Here is a 23,311-nt window from a genome sequence, read left to right on the forward strand (position 1 = left end):
AGGTTAGACAGGGGATTCAGGCTAAGCGTCTCATCCAAACCACATTACCTCTGACAATACGGCACTCCCTCAGTATTGCACCGGAGTACCAGCCTAGATCCTTGATTGGAGCTTGAATCCGTGACCTTCTGACTCCGAAGCGAGAGTGCTACCACTGAGCTAAACTGCACGTGCTCCGATAAAACATCACCACCACCATTGAACGTAATGTTATATCGTTTTTAACTGCATTGTAACATCCTAGTTAAAGTACAGCAAAGTACACCCACAGGAGTATTGTGGAACCATCAGTGACTGAACATTCATAGTTTCTGATATTTTCGATTTAATATTGCTTTTGTGCTGTTGCCATAGTTTAAATATTTGGGGTAAATTTCCTCAGGGCTTCTCCGGCCCTGCTGCCAGAAGGTCGGTGCGTAAATGGGGTTTGCTCCAAGCTTCTGACACGGGAACAGGAAAATCCCCCATTTTCCCTGTCGTCTAATTTTATAACGCGCATCTTTGCTTTTAGGTTAATCCGGATTATCGAAATGATCAATTAGAATCAAAGGGAGTGGTAAGTGAAAGTATTTTGGTCTAATTTTGCTTTCGTGGCTACTGCTGAGCTTTCAGACTCCCGCAGCGGCTTTGTGGGTTTGTTTAGTGAGTAGCTGAGCTTTGTGGACCAGACAAACCCCAGGATCGGCCCCCAGTCTGTGCTGAGTTAGATGATAGGTTGGGGGCGGGAGATGGGTGATAGGGGCTCTACCAGTGGGCTCGGCTCTCCTGCACTGGGGAATGGGAGAATCTGCTACAGTTCCTGCTCCTGATCGCTACCCAGCAGCCTCTGCTTGAAATACAGGTGAGGACCTTGTGAGGTCAAGTAGCTTGCTGATACCTTGCCATCAAAGCTCATGATTAAATAATAGCCACTCGGGGGAGGTTCCAGAAGACACCTTGTGAATCCTACGCCAGCGGGGACTTGAGAGGGAAGGAAAGGAGGTTGGGTGCAAGGCCATGAAGGGATTTGAACATGGGGATGAGAATTTTAAAATCGAGGCATTGGTGGATCGGGAGTCAATGTGGGTCAGCGAGCACAGGGGTAACTGATGAACGGGACTCGGTGCGAGTTAGGATACGGGCAGCAGAGTTTTGGATGAGCTCAATTTTATGGAGGGTGGGAGTTGGGAGGCTGGCCAGGAGAGCAATGGAATGGTCAAGTCAGGAGGTAACAAAAGCATATACTCCAGTTCAGTGTGGTTTGAGGCGCCCCCCTTCAAAGATGATGTAAAACAGAGGCCCCTTCAACCTGTTCCACTGGACGAGAATGTAGTTCTTGTAGTGCCTTGGCCAACCTAAGTCCCTCAATCAATGTCACGAGAAAGAAATCAACTGTTCATGGATCTCATTGCTGTTTGTGAGATCTTGCTGTGGGCAAGTGATTGCCACGGTTACTGCGTTTGCCTACGTACCAGCAGTCACTGCACTGCAAGGTAATTCATTGGATGTGAAGCACTTTGAGATGTTTCTGAGAAACGTGACAAGCTGCTATGTAATCGCAAATCTTCCTTTTTGAATGCCGATATTCAAAATGGAAAGTATTTGTGCAATGGTGTCAAGATTGTACACACAACCCCTGAGAGCAAGGGGTGAGACAGGTACACTTGCTGCATGCTCAGTGTTAGCACCCAGTTCACTGAGGCTGCTTATAACAGCTGATACAGCCAAATCGCCTGCCTTTGAGTTGGCATTTGATAGAAGCCAGGTGTAGAAAACACACTTGGAAAACACCTGTAAAGTCGAACCATTTGTACATCGTTAGAGCCAATCTGTGATTGGAATCTTTTTTGGGCAATGTTCACTGATACCGTGCTATAAAACTATTTGCCATTGGGCATGGTCACACTTGCATCAGAGTTTCTCATTTTTCTCAGTTGGTTTTTTGTTTTTATAAAAATATAATTTCCGATTGGCATTTGGAAGCAATATACTTGACTAAACTCAACTGAAACTTGAAGCGGCCTCTTATAAACATTAGACAGTGATGAGAGCAATGGAGTGCAGTGCTTTCATGAAATAACCCGTTTTGAGTTGTAGAGTAGGCATTTGATACTTGTTTTCAGTACGAGTATGGGGAAGGAAAGAAAGACTTGCATTTATGTAGCGCCTTTCATGACCTTGGGACGTCCCAAAGCACTTTACAGCCAATGAAATACTTTTGAGGTGTAGTCACTGTTGTAATGTGGGAAAACATGGCAGCCAATTTGCTCACAGCCAGGCCCCAGAAACAGCAATTGTTAATGAGCAGATGATCTGTTTTAGTGATGTTGATTGAAGGATAAATATTGGCCAGGACAACTCCCCTCCTCTTCTTTGAAATAGTGCTCCCTCAGTACTGCACTGGGATTGTCAGCCTAGATTATGTGCTCAAGTCTCCAGAGTGGGATTTGAACCAATAACCTTCTGTCTCAGAGGTGAGAGTGCTACCCACTGAGCCATGACTGACACCACAGGGAGGAGAATCACTGTGTGGGATGTCAGCACCTTTGTACTCTTTGCTTGTGTCATGTTCATTGAGATGTAATCGAAATGGTGCAGAGCAATTATTCTCCCAGTAATTGCCCAAGGTTTGTGACGAGCTCAAAAGTGCCTCTAATTCTCTCTACAAAGTGGTAGCTTTCAGTGCTACTCAATCTTATGTGCTGCTCTATTTTGAAAATAGATCTCTGCGCGCAGCGAGCGATAACCGATCTGCTGGAGCAGTTTTGACCATGTGCCATCATACCCAGAGCTGGTTAGTGGACTGTGAGCGACACCAGGAGGCTAAACCAAGTCCTGCACTCCCATCGCTGCTTGCCTGACCTCTGCAGCATGGTGCAAGAAACCTCACCAAGTTAGAGACCGTCTGCTCCTGATAATTCAGTCGTCTTTTGCATGTGGCAAAAAAAATTCAAGTTAGCCAGTGATTTGAATGAGCCACCATAATTAAATTGGGAAAGTTCAAGGCAACAGGGTAGATCTTGACTTTGTGCGATAGTGTAAAACGGGTGATAGCGAGTCGAAGGCCCGTTTTACATCTCTCTCATTTTTATTTCCATTGACTTCAAAAATGGGGAGAGATATACAACGGGCTGCCGACTCACTGTCACTCATTTTACACTGTCGCACAAAGTCCTGACCTACTCTAACAAATCAAATTATCCAGTGATTGGAATTAACTGACATCGAATTACGAGGAGTAGACTATATCGGAGAAAAGAAATGCCCCACTATTTGTTTGCTAAAATCTTTGCAAAGCACACAATGTAACTTAACACCCAGTGCTTCTCCCCCACCTCCTTTCAGTTACCTCATGGATGCACACAGCTACTAATAGATTTGTGCAGAGTTAATGCCAATCACTAATTAAGTTTGATGTGCACAGAGCAAGGTACGGCCGGGTTGCCAACTCTCACCTTATTTCTAACCCGCACTTGCAACTTCTTTAATGTCATTTCAGAGTGATGGAGACATATTGCCGGCTAAAAGCAAGCGGCAGCCGGTGGAGAAGATCGTGTACACGCTGGTATCAGTGCCCCACGGAAATGACATTGCGTCCCTCTTTGAACTTGACACCACCACCCTACAGAGAGCTGACTCCCTGGTTCCCAGGTAACTTCTGTCTTTAGGACAATAATTAAATTGACCCGGAATTTCCTGGAACGTTTGGGCGTAACTACGGTGTAAGAGCGGAGATGTGCCATTCCCCCCCCCCCCCCAGGAAATTCGCATGTAACTGATTTACGCCAACACGCGCGAATTTCTTTGATCGTTTGTGTCACTTACGAGGTATGTTCGCCGTAAGCCTCTTGCGCTCGTTTGCATAGCTCCGCCCACCCGGTAACGACCAGCTCGTGCGAGTTTCCTGGATTTACGAGAATAATGGGGCTGACGCAGATTTGCTCCCCAAAATTTAGGTGCGTGAAGTGACATGATATCAGTTTTCTTTTTTCTGGATCTCTACTGAGCGCCAATTGAAAATTTAAACTACGGCAGATGAATGCTGAGCAGGAGTGAAAGAGTCATTATAGATGAATAGTGCAAGGGCTGAGCTGGCCATAGATTCACTATAGTGCCATCCATTCACCTGTAGTCAGTCAGTGCTGAGAATTCTGTTCAGAAACAATTCACTCCTTGGTTTGGTGACCATATCTTGGGCTACCTTTTATTTAGTAAAATTTATATTTAACTCCTGTTTTGCGTGACTGCAGCCAGCCGAGTAACATCAAGGCATTGTTTCAAATTAATTATTGTTGATTTTCCTCAGGAACTCCTATGTTAGATTAAGACACCTCTGCACAAATACCTGGGTCGCCAGCAGTAACACCCCTATAGACATTGAAGAAGAAAGACCAGTAATGTTGAAGGTACGGTACAGATTGCACCTGTAAGGTCCAAATCGCCAATATTTACTTTGTCTTCGGGGCACAATTGTTTCTAGAATGTTGACTTAGAGTGTCAGCCGTGGCTCAGTGGTAGTACTCTCGCCTCTGAGTCAGAGGGTCATGGATTCATAGTCCCACTCCAGAGGCTTGACCATGTAATCTGTGCTGACACTCCAGTGCAGTACTGAGGGAGTGTTGCACTGTTGGAGGTGCCGTCTTTTGGATGAGACGTTAAACCTCGCTCCAGTGCTTATAACAGATCCCATGGCACTATTTCGAAGAAGAGCAGGGGAGTTCTCCCCAGTGTCCTGGCCAATATTTATCCCTCAACCAATATCACTAAAAATAGATGATATGGTCATTATCATATTGCTGTTTGTGGGACCTTGCTATGTGCAAATTGGCTGTCATATTCCCTACATTACAACAGTGACTACACTTCAAAAAGTACTTCATTGGCTGTAAAGCGCTTTGGGGACATCCTGAGGTCATGAAAGGCGTCATATAAATGCAGGTCTTTGTTTGATTAAATTGTATTTTAACTTACTATATACATTTCTGTGTCATTCATTGCGGAATAGTCTAATACTCTGATGTACTGTGTCACCAAGTAGAATAGAGACAGACCTTGTCAGCCTGGTGAATAAGATCCCGTAGGCATTGGGATTATAGAGTCCTACAATGGCATTCTGCAGAATGAATCTTGCCATGTGGTGTAAGATGTTAGTCTTTGGGCTGTCTCAGTGTGCGAGCAAGGCTATTCCTACCAGATGTGAGTAAGAATGGACTGTGAACGATATATTCCACTTGATGTTCTGAATGGTTTGGTTTTTGGTCTCTTGCTATAAGCCTGAGTTCCCCCTTGGGATTGAAAGAAAGTACTTGCAATTATAAAGCACCTTTCATGTCCTCAGGACGTACTAAAGCGCTCCACAGGCAATGAAGTACTTTTGAAGTGTAGTCACTGTTATAGGGAAACACAGCAGCCAATTTGCACACAGCAAGGTCCCACAAACAGCAATGATCAATTAAACTGTTATTTTTCAGTGTTTGAGGGATAATTATTGATAATGTTAGCAGAACTCCCCTGCTCTTCTTTGAATAGTGCCATGGAATCTTTTACATCCGCCTGAGCGGACAGGGCCCTTGGTTTAAAGTCTCTGGGGCACTCCCTCAGTACTGTACTGAAATGTCAGCCTGGATTACGGAGTGAGTCTTGAACCCATGACTTGGAGGCGAGTATGTTACCAATGAGCCAAAGCTGACCCCTTGGATTGTGGCTCATGTGAAATCCAGTGGTACCAAGAATTAGCTGCGGTGCTCACCTGGCACCTGACTAATGGCTTCTTGGTTGATTGTTTTTTGCTCAATGTTTACAAGACCATGGCAGTTCTCCTCCTCAGGGAATGGGGCCTGGGATGAGGTGAGCTCTGTGAACTGCAGTGGAGAGAGACGACCTGTCACTAAGTTTTTAGGTATTGAGGTTGGTGAGGAACTAAATTTTTGTCACTACATCAATAAGAAACTCATTCATAGTTATATCTGCTAAGGATTTCAAACCTATTCCTTGCTTCAGACAGTCCATGGTACTGGGAGGCTGTGCAGATTAAGGCGGTTAAACTCCAGCAGAGCCTGGTTGCAAAGACTAGTCTTGTATTCCCTTGAGTTTAGAAGATTAAGGGGTGAATTAATTGAGGTGTTTCAGATTATTAAAGGATTTGATAGGCTCGATAGAGAGAAATTATTTCCTCTGGTGGGAGAGCTCAGAACAAGGGGGCATAACCTTAAAATTAGAGCTAGGCCGTTCAGGGGTGATGTCAGGAAGCACTTCTTCACGCAAAGGGTAGTGGAAATCTGGAACTCTCTCCCCCAAAAAAGCTGTTGAGACTGGGGGCCAATTGAAAATTTCAAAACTGAGATTGATAGATTTTTGTTAGACAAGGATATTAAGTGCTACAGAACCAAGGCGGGTAGATGGAGTTAAGATACAGATCAGCCATGATCTAACTGAATGGCGGAACAGGCTCGAGGGCTGAATGGCCTACTCCTGTTCCTATGTTCCTGCGTTCCTTCCTATGATCCTATGTTCCTTCCTATGTTGACTCTTGCCAATCCCTGGTTAAGCTCTCTGGACTAAGGTAAGCGTGGACTCCATCAAAGATGTGCCTGTGTGCACTCTATATTTGCCTGTGTAGATTTCTGAGTGGTATGATTTGGAAACTCTTGAGCATTGTGACAGGTTTCCACGTGTGACAGATACACGGACAACCAAAAACAAACTGACACTACCGTACCCCCATAGAAGAACTAAAAATTTTTTTCATATCATTTTTTTCTGTGACATTGTCCACATGTTGTAGATTGACTATTATCTCATCGTTACTAGATTGGAACATGTCCGACCAAAGAAGATAAGGAAGCTTTCGCAATCGTCTCTGTGCCCCTTTCAGAAGTCCGAGATTTAGACTTTGCCAATGATGCCAGTAAGGTGCTTGTAGCAACGGTCCACAGGTTAGAAGATGGCACCATCACTCAGAATGAAAGAAGGTCAGTGAATATATATTTGAAAATCTGTGCTATTTGGAGTTAAAGTAAAATCAGATTGAAAGAATCATTTGTGATTTTATTTTATAAACTGCAAAATGAAAGATCATTTCACTGGTGCTGCAATGCTCCAGAATTTTTCTAAGTACCTTTCGTCTGTGAATTAATTTGCTTTACATTAATTCTTTCCTCTCCCGGAAGATTACGTGGGTGTTGGGTTGTGGGGGGGGGTGGAGAAGGCAGATTGGGGTGATGATGTGTAGAAGTCGCACCATGACAGTATAGGACAGGCTCGATGGATCACCTGGTCTTCACCTGTCCTTCATTTCCATGTGTCCTAAATGACTTAATGTTCGTTTTTGTGTTGGGTTGTTGGAATGCTGGAGTTTGTATTTCTCATAAATCTGTTGACCGGGGCTTGGAGGGAGCAAGGGGGCTCTAGCTGGACGTGAGAGAATGGGGAAATGAAAATGGGCCAATCAACTCGAGGATTCCTCATGGAACAAATAAAGGACTAGGTCTTCTATTTGTACCAGTTGATCTCCCACACTGTTCCTCACAGATGAAAATAAAGAAAGATAGTCCCTCTCCTTTTCACTGCCTCACTCCTCATCTCCTTTCTTTTTGCTTGTCTTCTGCTCATTCTGTCTCCTTTTTTTTTCACTTTGTCTCCCTCTTTCCTTTTGTGGGTCTCATACATTTTTACTTTCACGCTTGTGTCTCTTTGTTCTCTATGTTTTTCCTCACTTTTTTCTCTTTGTGTCGTAGCTGTCTTTTCCTTTACTTAAGGAAGGGCATGGATTGTACTCCAATATATTTCACTCAGATCTCTCTTAGCCCCATTGCAACGTGCGCTCCAGGTATATTGAGGAAAGTGGCACCTTATCTAAAGTAATCTAATTCACATTCTTTATTCTTCCAGAGATTCCAGCTAGGAATTCTGGTACAATTTATTTGAATAAATGTGAACTGAAAAAGGACTTCATAATCAGCCTAGTGCAGCACTGACTCCACACATCAATTTTGCAGAAATAGGAGGCCCCGATTCTCATTCTAACATTCTCGTGGGCCGTGACACCATCAGTTACTAACACGTCCAGCCAATGCAGTTAATACCAGAAAAAACACTTGTTAATTTTGCTGTAATAGAGTTTACAGACCCTTGTCAGCCTTTCCTTCCTGCTGTCTCCTCATCGAAATCTCTTTCTCTCTCTCTCTCTCTCTCTCTCTCGCTCTCTCTGTCTCGCTTTATCTCTCTCTTGCTCACTCTCTATTTCTTTCCCTCTCCCTGCCTCTCTCCCTCTCCCTCTCTTTCTCTGCCCCTCTCAATAACTGCACGTACTACCATTCCTCTTGAGAAGAAAAGCTGATAACGACCCTTAGTACTGATAAAGCCAATGTGCATGAATGTCACTTTTGTTCTTTTGAGCATAATTAAGAATAATTTCAGGGTAAGTGACTTTTCATGCCTATAATTTATTAAAAACAGCCTTTAAATGCTGAATTTTCTGGTTAATCTCAGGGACGAAGAGCAAAGGAGACTTTGAAAAGGCTGAAAAATGGTTTGGTCCCCATGTATGGTCACTTATTTCTTTAAGCTTGGCATTTAACCCTTGAGGGGCTGATGCCATTCACGGTTTCACCCACTCCCACCTTTAGCAAACGGCTCCCTGCAGGTTCAGTTCAGGCTGAGAGTTCACCTTGTTTACTGAACAAAGTCTGACCCTGGAAGATCTGGCGGGGTCAACCTTTCCCATTCAGGCTAGTGAAAAGGTCGTAGTGATCTAATCCCATTGGACAATATGCCCTGCTGCATTTCCTGCAGCCAGTTACATTATTTCTAGGATTGAACCAACGCCACATCAGCACTGGGACCTCCACGGCCAGATCAGTGAGAGAGGCCAGCTGGAAGGGCAGGGAGGGAGTGGATTGGTGAGGGTGGATGTGCAAGAGAGGAGGCAGAGTCCAGGCCAGGGAATCGTGTGGTAACATAAGAGCATAAGAAATAGGAGCAGGAGTAGGCCATACGGCCCCTCGAGCCTGCTCCGCCATTCGATCAGATCATGGCTGATCTTTGACCTCAATTCCACTTTCCCGCCCGATCCTTGATTCCCCTAGAGTCCAAAAATCTACCCATCTCAGCCCCTAAATATACTCAATGACTCAGCATCCACAGCCCTCTGGGGTAGAGAATTCCAAAGATTCACAACCCTCTGAGTGAAGAAATTCCTCCTCATCTCAGTCTTGAATGGCCGACCCCGTATCCTGCAATTATGCCCCCAGTTCTAGACTCTCCAGCCAGGGAAAACAATCTCTCAGCACCTACCCTGTCAAGCCCCCTCATAATCTTCTAAACTCCAGAGAGTATAGGCCCATTGTACTCAACCTCTCTTCATAGGACAACGCTCTCATCCCAGGAATCAATCTAGTGAACCTTCGTTGCACTGCCGCTAAGGCAAGCATATCCTTCCTTAGATAAGGAGACCAAAACTGTACACAGTTCTCCAGGTGAGGTCTCACCACTGCCCTGTACAACTGTAGTAAGCCTTCCTTACTCTTGTACTCCAACCCCCTTGCAATAAAGGCCAACATGCCATTTGTCTTCCTGATTGTTTGCTGTACCTGCATGCTAATTTTGTGTTTCTTGTACGAGGACACTCAAGTCTCTCTGAACATCAACATTTAATAGTTTCTTACCATTTAAAAAATATTCTGTTTTTCTATTCTTCCTACCACATTTCCCCACATTACACTCCATCTGCCACCTTCTTGCCCACTCACTTAACCTGTTTATATCCCTTTGCAGACTCTCTGTGTCCTCCTCACAGCTTACTTTCCCACCTAGCTTTGTATCGTCAGCAAACTTGGATACATTACACTCGGTCCCTTCATCTAAGTCATTAATATAGATTGTAATTAGCTGAGGCTCAGGCACTGATCCTTGCGGCACCCCACTAGTTATAGCCCGCCAACCTGAAAATGACCCGTTTATCCCTACTCTCTGTTTTCTGTTCTTTAACCAATCCTCTATCCATGCTAATCTATTACCCCCAACCCCATGAGTCCTTACCTTGTGTAACAACCTTTTATGTGGCACTTTATCGAACGCCTTTTGAAAATCCAATTGGTGTGGGCCGCAAACCCTTTATATCAGGTCTAAGGGTAGTGGATGCCCTATCACTAGATCAGGGTGTTGCAAGTGGAATTGCAAATTTTTGCGGCTAATCTCTCTGCCATTTTGCTCCCATGAGCAGATCTGTTCTCCAGAGTGGCCGTATCTGGGGCAACCTTTATTTTGTTGGAATGTGATTGTCTGGAATTTTTTTTGGTGCATTGTGATTGGGGAGAAATATTTTGTGTAATATCATTGGTAAATAAAAGCATCAACATAACCAATTAGAAAGAGAGAAAAATGCAAAGTTGAATAATTAACCAATTAAGAAGATGATGGTGAATAAGAGCTCTCAAGTCCTGCCCTAGATGGTAGACAACAGGTCTGATCGACATGGCAACACACAAACATTTATTTATTTGTCAGATTGATGACTTCACTCCCCACTTTTATTGCATTTTTTTGCACTCAAAATCTGCCGTGTGACTAGATATTTTTAGAGTAATATCTGTCCAATTAAACTGATTTGCATGAAGCTTAATAGTCATAAATAACCGTGAGCTAAAGAAAAGCATGCATTTATATATCACCTTAGCATATCTCTCAGAAATGTCTCAAAGCGCTTCACATACGATGAATTACTTTAAAGAGTAGGGAGCGTTATTATGTCGGTAAACATGGCAGCCATTTTGCAAATAGCAACGAAATGAATGGCAATGAGATGGCTGCCTCCTCAGGCTATAACTTGTGCCTCTTACTGACTGATCAAGCTGTTAGAGCGACTGATCCATAATCAGTGGGAAGCTATTTGTTGACAAGTGGCCAAAAAATGGAAGTAAAACAATCGAGGTAACTTGAAAGAGAGAAATAATCAGTTAATTTATTGACAGGTTTGTGACAAAACTGTTGGAAGACCTGGTTTTCTTTGTTGCTGATGTTCCCAGCAATGGCCAAGAAGTCTTGGATGTAGTAATCACAAAGCCAAATAGGGAGAGACAGAAGTTAATGCGAGAGCAAAATATTTTGAAGCAGGTAAGACCACTTCAATACTTTTGGAAAGTTCCAATTTTACCCTTCTCACATAAATAGTTATACAAGACATAATCTAAAGAGACAGTCCGTCTGATGCAAGGTGTAAAATCTTTCTAACCCTGAATGAGTACGGTACTCTATTCCGCAAGTGACTTTATTCAGCTCACCCCATGTAATAGTGCAAATACTGGGTTATCCACCCAGCTCCAGCTGATGCAGAGAATGGGCAGCACCATTCAGTTCCCTGCAAACATGTCGGCCTAGATTGCAGGCTCGAACCCACAACTTTCTGCCTACAGAGTGAAAATCTTAACAAACTGATGGCTTTCGCCAGAATGATACCGGGGCTTAAAGGGTTGCATTATGAGAACAGGCTGCATAAACTTGACTTGTATTCCCTTGAGTTTAAAAGGTTGAGGGGTGCTTTAATCGAAATCTTCCAAATGATAAAAGGGATTTGATAGCGTAGATACAGGGAAACTACATTATCTGGTGGGATAATCCAGAACAAGGGAGAATAATCTTAAAATTACAGCCAGGCCGTTGAGGAGTTGATATCAAGAAGCGCTTTTTCCACACAAAGGGTAGTGGAAATCTGGAACTCTCTTCCCCCCAAAAGGCTGGGGGTCAGTTGAAAATTTCAAGATTGAGATCGATAGATTTTTTGTTAGGTAAGGGTATCAAGAGATATGGAGCAAAGGCGGGTAAATGGAGTTGAGGTACAGATCAGCCATGATCTGATTGAATGGTGGGACAGACTCGAGGGGCTGAATGGCCTACTCCTGTTCCTATATTCCTATCATCATGGGATTGTGAAATTTAACATGAAGGGAAGCAGAAATGGATTGAAATTAAGTTTTGGAGTAGCTGAAGTTAGGTTTTCAGTTTCGAAGGCAAGAAGAAAGACATAGGGCCCGATGTTAGCAGGGCTGCTGGTTCTCGGCGGGGGGGCTATCGGGCGTGTGGGTAACGCGCCCGGTGAAATTAGTCAGCTTCCCGTGCGATTGTAGCAGACAATCCACTAATTGGATCCACTTACCTGCTCCTCCGGGTTCCCCACTGCTGATCTGCGCGTCGGGCGGGCTGCGCAGGTGGAAGGCTGCTCCAAGTTGAATGATGCCTCACTCCAGGTATTATTACACGGGGTGAGGAGGAGGGGGAGGACAGAGATCTTCCCCCCCCGGCGGGCGGGAGGAAGCGGCCTGCCTCTGCCACCAGGAAGGCCTGGCTCGAGGTGGCAGAGGAGGTCACCAGCGCAACCAACATATCGCCCACCTGCATACAGTGCAGGAGGCGCTGCAATGACCTCAGTAGGTCAGCCAAAGTGAGTACACTTACTCTTTCCCCTACACTCCGTCTGCCACATCACTGCCCCCACCCCACATCTCCTTCAGCACTGCCAACACTACTCTATCACATCACTCCTCACACCCACTCAAACCTCATCCTCATCTTACCTGCACTTACTCACCTCGCCAGTACTCATCCCGCCACTACCACTCAACCCAATCCTCATACAATCTCATGGCTCTATCTCATACTCACCCTCTCGTGCATCTCTTTCAAGGTCAGCCTCACCCAACCTGCCACTACCTGTGCTGCAGCCACAGGGCATGCATCACATATGTGCAGTAGGAAGCGTAAACCAAACATGTCGTGAGCATGAAGGGGATGCACAAGGGTGTTTGAGGGTTTGTCATGGTTTTTACTTATATTGAATTTCTGACCAACTCACATCACATATTATATTGGCACCACTACTGCCACGTCTTCGCGAATCTTGTCTGGTTTGTGCAATAATGCCCTTTCCTGAGGATCACTATGAAGACCCACAACTGATGCCACCCATTGTGTCACTGCAGAGTGGGTGTAGGTGTATTTGCAGGGCTGTTTTGCGCAGACGACTGAGAGACGTCGGCGATGTCCCCGGTTGCACCCTGGAAGGATGCGAAGGAGAAGTTGTTGAGGGCAGTGGTGACTTTGACAGCGACAGGTAAGAAGATGGTGATCGGGCCAACCGGAGCAGCTCGGCATGAAGGAGGCTGCAGATGTCCACGACTACATGTCGAGTGACTCTGAGCCTCCGTGTGCACTGCTGCTCAGAGAGGTCCAGGAAGCTGAGCCTCGGTCTGTGGACCCTGTGGCGAGGGTAGTGCCCTCTGCGACGCATCTCTCTCTGCGGTAGCCCTCCCTCCTGCTGTGCAGGTGGATGTGTCACAGCACTGTGTTGTGGAGCTCCACGTGTCAGAGGTGGACGGCGTGGACGGCGAGGCTGGTGATGCTGTTCGCCCTCCGAGGAGGTCATGACTGCAGCTACGGCGGCCCCCATCCGCAAGATGTACATCTGAGGGGGTCCGCAAGGTAGGTACATGTCTCTGGACACCGGGGTAAGTGTGCAGATTGGTGACTTTGACTGTCAGGAGGAGGGTGGTGGAGGCCAAACTTTGTCCCAAGTGACAGAGTGGCCTCCTGCAATGGGTGAGGGTCTCCCCACCCCCCCCCACCTGTCAAATGGACCTTTGCAGCTGCCACAGGCTGATGGTTGCAACACGTCCATTTGACCTGGGAGTGTTTCCCCCAGTGTGGGAAACAGTCCCAGTTTGCTCTAAAATCCCACCCCTCCTCACATAATCACTTAATCAGGTCAGTTAATGGCCTGAAATACCTAAATAAATACTTTCAAGTGGCATCCCGCTGGCTTTAATTGCCTGCGGGATTCCCACCAGCGGGGGCTGCGCGCGCACGCCGGCGCTTCAGCGGGGAACCCGGAAGTGCGCGGGTTCGGGGTGGGCTCCGGTCCAGCTCCGAGATTCTCCGATTTTTGGAGCCCCCCCGCCAGGAACGCACCCGATAGCGGGTGCTAAAATGACGCCCATAAACTGCATGGGATTAAGATTCCCTCCGGCATCTTTTTATCATTAGCTGATGTGTGTTTTCTCTGTCAACTTTCACAACAGATCTTTGGAATTTTGAAGGCCCCTTTCATGGACAAAGGAGAAGGGCCGATGTTAAGACTGGAAGACTTAGGAGATCAGAGATATGCTCCCTATCGATACATATTACGGCTCTGTTACAGGGTCCTTAGACACTCGCAACAGGACTACAGGAAAAATCAGGTTAGTGTGACCCATTGCTAACGGCAGTAGGCATGTTCCATTGTGTTACGCAGTCTACATTTTCAACACTTGAGTTTAAAGACAATTCTTCTAATTTACCTTCGGGAAAAAAAAAGAAATGTTTACATACCCAGAATTCGAGGTCATCATTTTGAAACAGATGTGCATTTATTTCATAGAATTTCTTTACAGCACAGTAGGAGGCCATTCGGCCCATTGTGCTGGTGCCAGCTCTCTGTGGAGGTTCTCCACTGCCCTTTCCCCACATCCTTTTCTATTTTCTTTTTCTTTCAGGAGTACATTGCTAAGATGTTTGGCATTATGCAGTCCCAAATCGGATATGATGTGCTGGCAGAAGACACTATTACGGCCTTGTTGCACAACAACAGGAAGCTGCTGGAGAAACACATCACAGCAAAGGAGATCGAAACCTTTGTCAACTTGCTGAGGAGGAACAGAGAGCCCAGGTGGGAGAGCAGGCACTTGGTGGATCTCTTTCTTTTTCCAATGTTGTTCTTTGGTCCTGTTGTGTTTTAAATTAAATCTTCTGCCGAAGTTGGTTTAGGAAAACTCTCACTTAGATCAGTGTACCGTTAGTTTTAATACACTGCAATCTAAACATATACTTACAAGTCTGTATTAGAATAGAGAAATAAGATTATAAAACCTGTCTTTAAATCTGCGCTGGGCTAATAACAGACGGGAGCCTGACTAACAGAAGGTCAATAGTTGAGGTCAAATTTACTTGCTTCAAGTAAGGAGTTATGTCAGATTGTGAGATGGAGCATCATGTAGAAGCAGGATCTTCCTTCTTTTGGAGGAGGGGTGTTGAAAGAAGAGGAGAAGGAGGGAGAAATCAATACAATGCTTGATTTCCCCTGCGTGAGTCACCCTGCCTGATACTGGAATCACATTGATGCTGGTCATTGAGAGGTTTGAGGCTTGGGCTATCCTACATCCCAGCCAGAGGAGAAGGTGAATGCCCAGCCAATCATCTCAGCCCCATTGCATTGCTGCAGGAGTTCCTCAGGGCAGTGTCCTAGGCCCAACCATCTTCAGCTGCTTCATCAATGACCGTTCCTCCATCATAAGGTCAGAAATGGGGATGTTCGCTGATGATTGCACAGTGTTCAGTTCCATTCGCAACCCCCCAAATAATGAAGCAGTCCGAGCCCGCATGCAGCAAGACCTGGACAACATCCAGGCTTGGGCTGATAAGTGGCAAGTAACATTCGCTCCAGACAAGTGCCAGGCAATGACCATCTCCAACAAGAGAGAGTCGAACCACATCCCCTTGACATTCAACCGCATTACCATCGCCGAATCCCCCACCATCAACATCCTGGGGGTCACCATTGACCAGAAACTTAACTGGACCAGCCATATAAATACTGTGGCTACAAGAGCAGGTCAGAGGCTGGGTATTCTGCGGCGAGTGACTCACCTTCTGACTCCCCAAAGCCTTTCCACCATCTAGAAGGCACAAGTCAGGAGTGTGATAGAATACTCTCCACTTGCCTGGATGAGTGCAGCTCCAACAACACTCAAGAAGCTCGACACCATCCAGGACAAAGCAGCCCGCTTGATTGGCACCCCATCCACTACCCTAAACATTCACTCCCTTCACCACCGGCGCACAGTGGCTGCAGTGTGTACCATCTACAGGATGCACTGCAACAACTCGCCAAGGCTTCTTCGACAGCACCTCCCAAACCCGCGACCTCTACCACGTACAAGGACTAGAGCAGCAGGTACATGGGAACAACACCACCTGCACGTTCCCCTCCAAGTCACACACCATCCCGACTTGGAAATATATCGCCGTTTCTTCATAGTTGCTGGGTCAAAATCCTGGAACTCCCTTCCGAACAGCATTGTGGGAGAACCTTCACCGTATGGACTACAGCGGTTCAAGAAGGCGGCTCACCACCACCTTCTCAAAGGGCAATTAGGGATGGGCAGTGAATGCCGGCCTCGCCAGCGACGCCCACATCCCGTGAACGAATTTTTAAAAAAGCCTAGGCAGGGAACAAAATGTAAAAGAGAAACAGTTCTACAAGACATAAGAGAAATGCAATTCCACAAGGCTGCAACAAAATTGCAGTCTTCAAATATAAATTTAATGCTGAATGCACTCTGTTGTCATAAAATATTTGAGGTACGCCATGGGGCAGTGAAGGGGTTAATGCTAAAATACTCGGCATTGATTTTCTTGCAGGTTTTTGGATTACTTATCAGACCTTTGCGTATCCAACAACATTGCCATCCCAGTCACTCAGGAACTCATCTGCAAGTTTATGTTGAATGCTTCCAACACTGACATTCTCATACAAACCAAGTAAGCAGTAAAGTTCTTCATTCGATTGCAGATTGTGCAACTGGACAGTTTAAGTTCAGCTGTGCTGGCAATATATCTGATCTATAATACCCTGCACGTAAGGGGAAGCTAGATAAGTGCATGATGGAGAAAGGAATAGAAGGATATGCTGATCGGGTGAGATGAAGTAAGGTGGGAGGGGGCTCGTGTGGAGCATAAACACCGGCATAGTCCAGCTGTGCTGAATGGCCTGTTCCTGTGCTGTAAATACTGTGTAATTCTATGTAAGAATAGGTGTACGAGGTAGAATAGTCACACACATGTTTATATTAAACGAACTTTGTAGTAGTTTCAAGGGTTAATGAAAAGGATACTCGTCTCAGTGTTGAGACAATCGTGTTTCAGCACCGGACTGGGTGGAAATGTGAGAAAGGAATGTTAACAAGCAGGAACGGGGCCAGGTAGTCTGGGTGCAGAAGAGGAGTGTAAGGAATGAATAGATCTCTCTAATTAACTTGGAGGGGAGATAGGTGAGTGAGGGCCATGCCTGACAGCCACGGTCACTCATGTAGAGAGAATAATGAACATAGGATAGTAGCCATACACGTGCACGCTGGGGGGGAAGGGAATGTTAAGGTGTAGTTAAGGAGATGTAATTAACCCTGTAAAGATACAGTGCACCGGAGCCCCAAGGGACCCCTACTTAGTCTGCTTAGGCTAGCGTAATCAGTCGAGATAACGTGCTTATGGGACCCAATGATTCCGTTACTTGTGAATAAATATTGGTACCAGTCTCATGGGCACTACATGTAATGGGTTGTATCAATGTTTTGATCAATAAAGGGTATTGATCAGATGTCTTTGTATTTCCTAGTCCTCGAGCTTGTATTAGGGAAAGGGTAAATGACTATCCTTTAAACCCAACACTGTAGGTACCATTTACAAAATGAGGGCTTATCTAGCAACCACTATTTTCTACTTACTTCTATTCGGGAGGTAGATGCATAGGCTTAATCTGATGGAAAAATGAAATTGTAGCTAAAATAAAAAGAGAAAATGCTGGAAATACTCAGCAGGTCAGGCAGCATCTGTGGAGAGAGAAACAGAGTTAATGTTTCAGGTCGATGACCCTTCGTCAGTTAATGTATTGAGCTATGGTGTTCAGTTTTTGGACTGTAAATTGTTCTGTTGTAAAGTCTGGTTCTGGAAGGGAAGGGAGTCTGTGTGAAATGGTGGCTCTGAAATATTTCATTATTAAAAAAAAAAGAGGCTTGTCTATAACTTGTTTCTATTTGCAAATTAGCATAAGTACATAGCATGGTTAGCCCGAGCAGTGAGTTAACGGATGTTAGATTCAGTCCTTTACAACCCCGGTAGTGCTATTGTTGTGAGTCTTGTGTTTATATTTTAAATGTTTTATATTTCTCCTTTTTAAAGGCTGATATCAAATCGTGGGGACTTCAGTATAGAAAGTTCCATGCTTGAAGATGATGTTGATGAAGATGAGGTTTGGTTATACTGGATCGATGGAGATAAGGAACCTCATGGCAAGTCTGTCAGGCATCTAGCTCAGGAGGCGAAAGAGGGAAGTAAAGATGATAAGGATACTTTAACATACTACAGGTAATTTGGTTTTAATAATCAGTAAAGCAGGTTTTAAAAAATTTGTTCTCGGGATGTGTTTGACACTGCTCAGGCCCTATTTATTGCCCATCCCTAGTTTCCCTGAGGGCATTAAGAGTCAACGGCAACAAACTGCATTTATATAGCGCCTTTAACACAGTAAAACATTCCAAGGCGTTTTGCAGGAGCATTATCTGGCAAAAATTGACACCGAGCCACATAAGGTGACCAAATGCTTGGTCAAAGAGGTAGATTTTAAGGAGGGCCTTAAAGAAGGGGAGAGAGCTGGAGAGATTTAGGGAGGGAATTCCAAAGCTTAAGGCCTAGATGGCTGAAGGCACGGCCGCCATTGGTGGGGCAAAGGGAGTGAGGAATACACAAGAGGCCAGGGTTAGAGGAACCCAGAGCCCTTGGGAGGGTTGTAGGGCTGGAGGAGGTTACAGAGAGAGGGAGGGGGCGAAGCCATGGAGAGATTTGAACACGAGGATGAGAATTTTAAAATCAAGGCATTTGTGGACTGGGAGCCAACGTAGGTCAGTGAGCTCAGGGGCGATGGGTGAATGGGACTTGGTGCGGGCTAGGATACAGGCAGCAGAGTTGTGGATGAGCTCAAGTTTAAGGTGGATGGACGATGGGATTTGACAGTAACTTTAATGACCACCTCTTCCCTTCATTCACTCTTACCCCTCCTTCCTACAGGTACCAGCTGAATCTGTTTGCGAGAATGTGCCTTGATCGGCAGTACCTGGCCATCGATCAGATCTCAACACAGCTTGGAGTGGACCTCATCCTTCGCTGTATGTCAGACGAGAACCTCCCTTATGATCTACGGGCTTCGTTCTGCCGGCTGATGCTGCACATGCACGTGGACCGAGACCCACAGGAATCGGCCACCCCAGTGAAATACGCCAGGCTGTGGACAGAAATCCCTACCAAGATCACAATTCATGAGTACGCCTCGTACTTTGACATTTAAGTTGAAGCATTCAAATGCATATCAAAATAATGAAGCAATTAGTTCAATTCAAAGGCAGGGCATTATGAATCAAATCCTCTGTTAAAATCGAAGAGCGTAACGATAATAACAGAAAGAAAGAGAGAACTTGCATTTATGTTGCGCCTTTCACGACCTTAAGAAGGAAGGAAGGGAGGAAAGAAAAAAAGGGAGTGGTTGAAGCAGATAGTATTGACACATGAAGGGAGGCTTGATACATACATGCGGGAGAAGGGAATAGAGAGATATGGGGGGCATGGTGTGAGAAGGTAATTAGAGTGGGAGGAGGCTCATGTGGAGTATAAACACCGGCCGAGTGGCCTGTTTCTGTGCTGTCGATTCTATGGAATCTCACTTGTATGTTGGAAATATAGTGCACTTTTCCAATGTATATTTACTAGAGGGTATTCTTAATTGTTTAAATCTATGTTTATTAATTCTGGAAAGAAATGGAATATCAGAAAAGTTTTCATGATGAAATATTATTTTATAAATGCTTTTTCCTGACGTACTTAACGTTAAAACAGTCATTTGTTTTGTACGTGAGTCTCTTGGTGGCAGCGTTACATTGGCCTAATGTGCGATAGTTGTGTAATTTGCGGTTTGCTTTCTGTCGAATGAAGCGTTTCATTTAAACATTCTGATCTTTGCGCAGGTACGACTCAGTCACTGACACCTCACGTGATGACAAAAAGAACAAATTTGCTCTTACGATGAACTTTGTGGAGGATTACCTTAAGGATGTTGTAACTCAGCCATTCCCTTTTGGAGACAAGGAAAAGAACAAGCTCACTTTTGAGGTGTGTAACAGAGAGTGGAGTAATGCTGAGTGACGATTTGTTGAGTGATGTTTTGCTGAGAATACACCATTCTTATTTATTCTGGTGATTACGTAGAAATTACAACATGAAAACATATAACTCAACACTGAAGTGGGATGGGACCAATATGTTAGGATGGGAAAAGACCACTTTCTGTTGATTTTGCTCCCTAAATATTAGTTGGACTGTGTAGATTAACTGACCAATCATTGTTATATTTTTAGGTGGTGAATTTGGCTCGAAACCTAATCTACTTTGGGTTCTACAGCTTTAGTGAGCTTCTGAGGCTAACTCGAACACTACTGGCCATCCTGGACTGTGTCCAGAATCCCACATCCTCGTATTTAGAAAGGCTAAGCAAGTTTCAAGATGGAGGTAAGTTTAAAACACTCTCCTTTACAAATGTTGCTGCAGTATTCTGACTGGTGGAGATAGAGCTAAAACTCCACAATAATGTAGAAAATGATGGAATCGTACACTCCTATTTGTCATTTCGAGATGAAGCCCTGCCCAATCTAAAATGAGCTTTATAACAAATTTCATACCAAGCAGTCAACCCGGACAATGGCTTCCCCCATTGAACAGAGAATCCGATGAACTCAGCACAGTGCATTGCCCGCTAACAGAAAGTCAACAAACACCTTCGAATAATGGGGGTGATTTTAAACCCCAAGAACGGGTGGGTTGGGGGCGGGTGGGAGTTCAAAATAGTTGCTTTTTTGGGTCGCAACTGCAAAATGTTCGGACTTTGCGTTCCCAGTGGGAAGCCTGTACTTTTCCGCGCGACGTTAAACCCGGAAATAAAGCTGGGTTGCGGTCTCGACCCAAAAAACAACTGTTTTCAACTCCCACCCACCCCCAACCCACCCGTTCTTGGGGTTTAAAATCACCTCCAATGTGTCTGATGCTAATTATTAAAGTTATATTTTGTAGTGTAGAATTTGGATTGATAAACAATGGTGAGTGTGAGAAATCAGTTCGCTTTATGTAGTTTTATATTTGCACTGATTAAAGCTGCATCTGAAGCGCTGTTATGTTGGAATTCTTTTATCAATCTTAGCCCCTGAAATTCCATGATTGTGCTGTCTGGAGAGATTGGATAGATTCCACAATTGGGAAGAATTGGGTGCCTTCTTGGCATGGGTGCTGTTTAATCCCATTGATTACTTCACTTACAACGGCACTTTCAAATTCCCAACTGTCCAGCCTTTGGTCCTCCATTCAACACAACATTTCTGCAGCTACCAATCTGCTCAATCACACCCTCACCTCCACCTTTGATGCCCTTGTCTCCAGTAAAGCCCTTACTATCTCTCACCTTGATTGTTCCCCCTAGTACAGCCCCCATCTCTGCTCCCTTAAGTCCAAGGAAAGCAGACTTGAACGTTTATAGCGGACAACTGGTTTAGCCATTCATCGACAGATCTGGCTAAAGCACTATCGGGTCCTGCTCTCCTCTGTCAAAACTGCTCACTATTCCAGGATCAGCCTGAAATGCAAAGATAACCCCCGGCTTCTCTTCTCCACTACAAACCACCTTCTTAAACCCCTCTCTCCTGCCTCCTCCACCCTCACCTCCAACAATAAGTGCAAGGAATTCATGGACTTCTTTGTCACTAAGATTGAGACCATCCGTTCAGCTGCCTCGGCTGCTCCCCTCCCTTCCCCTAGACCACCAACCAAACTTCCCCAAACTGCCCTAACCCTGAACTCACATCTTTCCCTAGTTTCTCTGCTATCTCCCCTCATGCCCTCTCCGAGCTCATTTTGACCATGAGACCCACCTCCTGCTCCCTCGATCCTGTTCTCAGCAAACTGCTGACCACCCAACCTCCCTTCTTGGCCCCCATGTTAGCTGATATTATTAACGATTCCTTCACCTCAGGAACTGTCCCCCTCCCCTTCAAATCTGCCGTCATCACCCACCTCCTCAAAAATCCCACCCTTGACCCCCTCTGTCCTTGCAAACTACTGCCCTATCTCCAACCTCCCTTTCCTCTCCAAAGTCCTTGAATGCAACTCCGTGTTTGAATCCCCCCAATCAGGTTTCTGCCCCTGCCACAGCACTGAAATGGCCCTTATCAAAGTCACAGATGGCATCCTATGTGACTGTGGCCATGGTAAACTATCCCTCCTCATCCTTCTCGACCTGTCTGCAGCCTTTGACACGGTCGACCACACCATCCTCATCCAACGCCTCTGCTCCGTCTTTCTAGCTGGGTGGGACTGCGCTCACCTGGTTACCTTATTTATCCGTTCGTAGCCAGAGAATCACCTGCAATGGCTTCTCTTCCTGCTCCTGCACCATTACCTCTCGAGTCCCCCAAGGATCTATCCTTGGCCCCTCCCATTTCACATCTACACACTGCGCCTCGGTGACATCACCTGAAAACACGTCTGGTTCCACATGTATGTTTTAAAAGCAGAGAGAACAAGTGCAGGGAACTATAGACCAATTAGCTTAATGTCGGTTGTAGGAAAGATAATGGAATCTTTACTCAAAGATGTAATAGAAAAACGTCTAGAAACCGAAAATATAATAAAGAATAGTCAGCACGGATTTCAGAAGGGAAAGTCATGCTTGACCAACCTTACTGAATTCTTGGAAGAAGTAACAGAAAGAATAGACAAGGATAATGCAATAGATGTAATTTATTTGGATTTTCAAAAGGCCTTCGATAAGGTACTGCATAGTAGACTGATGACTAAGGTCAGAGCATGTGGAGTCAGGGGCAGGTGGCAGAATGGATAGCAAGCTGGCTACAAAACAGAAAACAGAGAGTAGGGGTTAAACGCAGACTGGCAAAAGATGGGAAGTGGTGTTCCACAGGGATCGGTGCTGGGACCACTGTTGTTCACCATTTACATAAACGATTTGGACTCAAGAATCGCAAGTACAATTTCAAAATTTACGGACAATGCCAAGTTGGGTCGGGGGGGGGGTATAGATAATACTGAGGAGGACTGTGACAAAATGCAGGAAGACATTCATAAACTCGCAGAATGGGCGTGTAATTGGCAAATGAATTTCAACATAGATAAGTGTGAGGTGGCACATTTTGGTAGGAAGAATCAGGCCACATACTCCTTGGATAATAAGAGTCTAAATGGGGTAGAGGAGCAGAGGGACCTGGGGGTATAGATACACAAATCACTAAAAGTAGCGACACAGGTTAATAGGGCCATAAAATGGCAAATCAAGCACTGGGGTTCATTTCTAGAGGGATAGAATTGAAAAGCAGGGAAGTTATGTTAAACTTGTATAGAATCTTGGTTAGACCACACTTGGAGTACTGTGAACAGTTCTGGTCTCTGTATTATAAAAAGGACATAGAGGCACTGGAGAAGG

The 23,311-nt window shown here is 45.2% G+C and overlaps 1 protein-coding gene across 3 annotated transcripts in view; it reads left to right on the plus strand.

Moving 5' to 3' along the window:
• Window positions 1-23,311, plus strand: part of itpr2 (inositol 1,4,5-trisphosphate receptor, type 2) — a 295,275-nt gene that overhangs the window by 97,653 nt on the left and 174,311 nt on the right. For all 3 annotated transcript variants that reach the window (XM_068004673.1, XM_068004674.1, XM_068004675.1), the window contains exons 10-21: window positions 512-556; window positions 3,479-3,630; window positions 4,286-4,385; window positions 6,790-6,950; window positions 10,950-11,091; window positions 14,049-14,207; window positions 14,502-14,674; window positions 16,426-16,545; window positions 17,962-18,147; window positions 18,847-19,098; window positions 19,797-19,941; window positions 20,187-20,337. In XM_068004673.1, coding sequence (XP_067860774.1) covers window positions 512-556; window positions 3,479-3,630; window positions 4,286-4,385; window positions 6,790-6,950; window positions 10,950-11,091; window positions 14,049-14,207; window positions 14,502-14,674; window positions 16,426-16,545; window positions 17,962-18,147; window positions 18,847-19,098; window positions 19,797-19,941; window positions 20,187-20,337 — 1,786 coding nt within the window. The remainder of the gene's footprint in view (window positions 1-511; window positions 557-3,478; window positions 3,631-4,285; window positions 4,386-6,789; window positions 6,951-10,949; window positions 11,092-14,048; window positions 14,208-14,501; window positions 14,675-16,425; window positions 16,546-17,961; window positions 18,148-18,846; window positions 19,099-19,796; window positions 19,942-20,186; window positions 20,338-23,311) is intronic.

This window comes from Heptranchias perlo, chromosome 24, assembly GCF_035084215.1.
Source record: "Heptranchias perlo isolate sHepPer1 chromosome 24, sHepPer1.hap1, whole genome shotgun sequence".
Lineage (NCBI taxonomy): Eukaryota > Metazoa > Chordata > Chondrichthyes > Hexanchiformes > Hexanchidae > Heptranchias > Heptranchias perlo.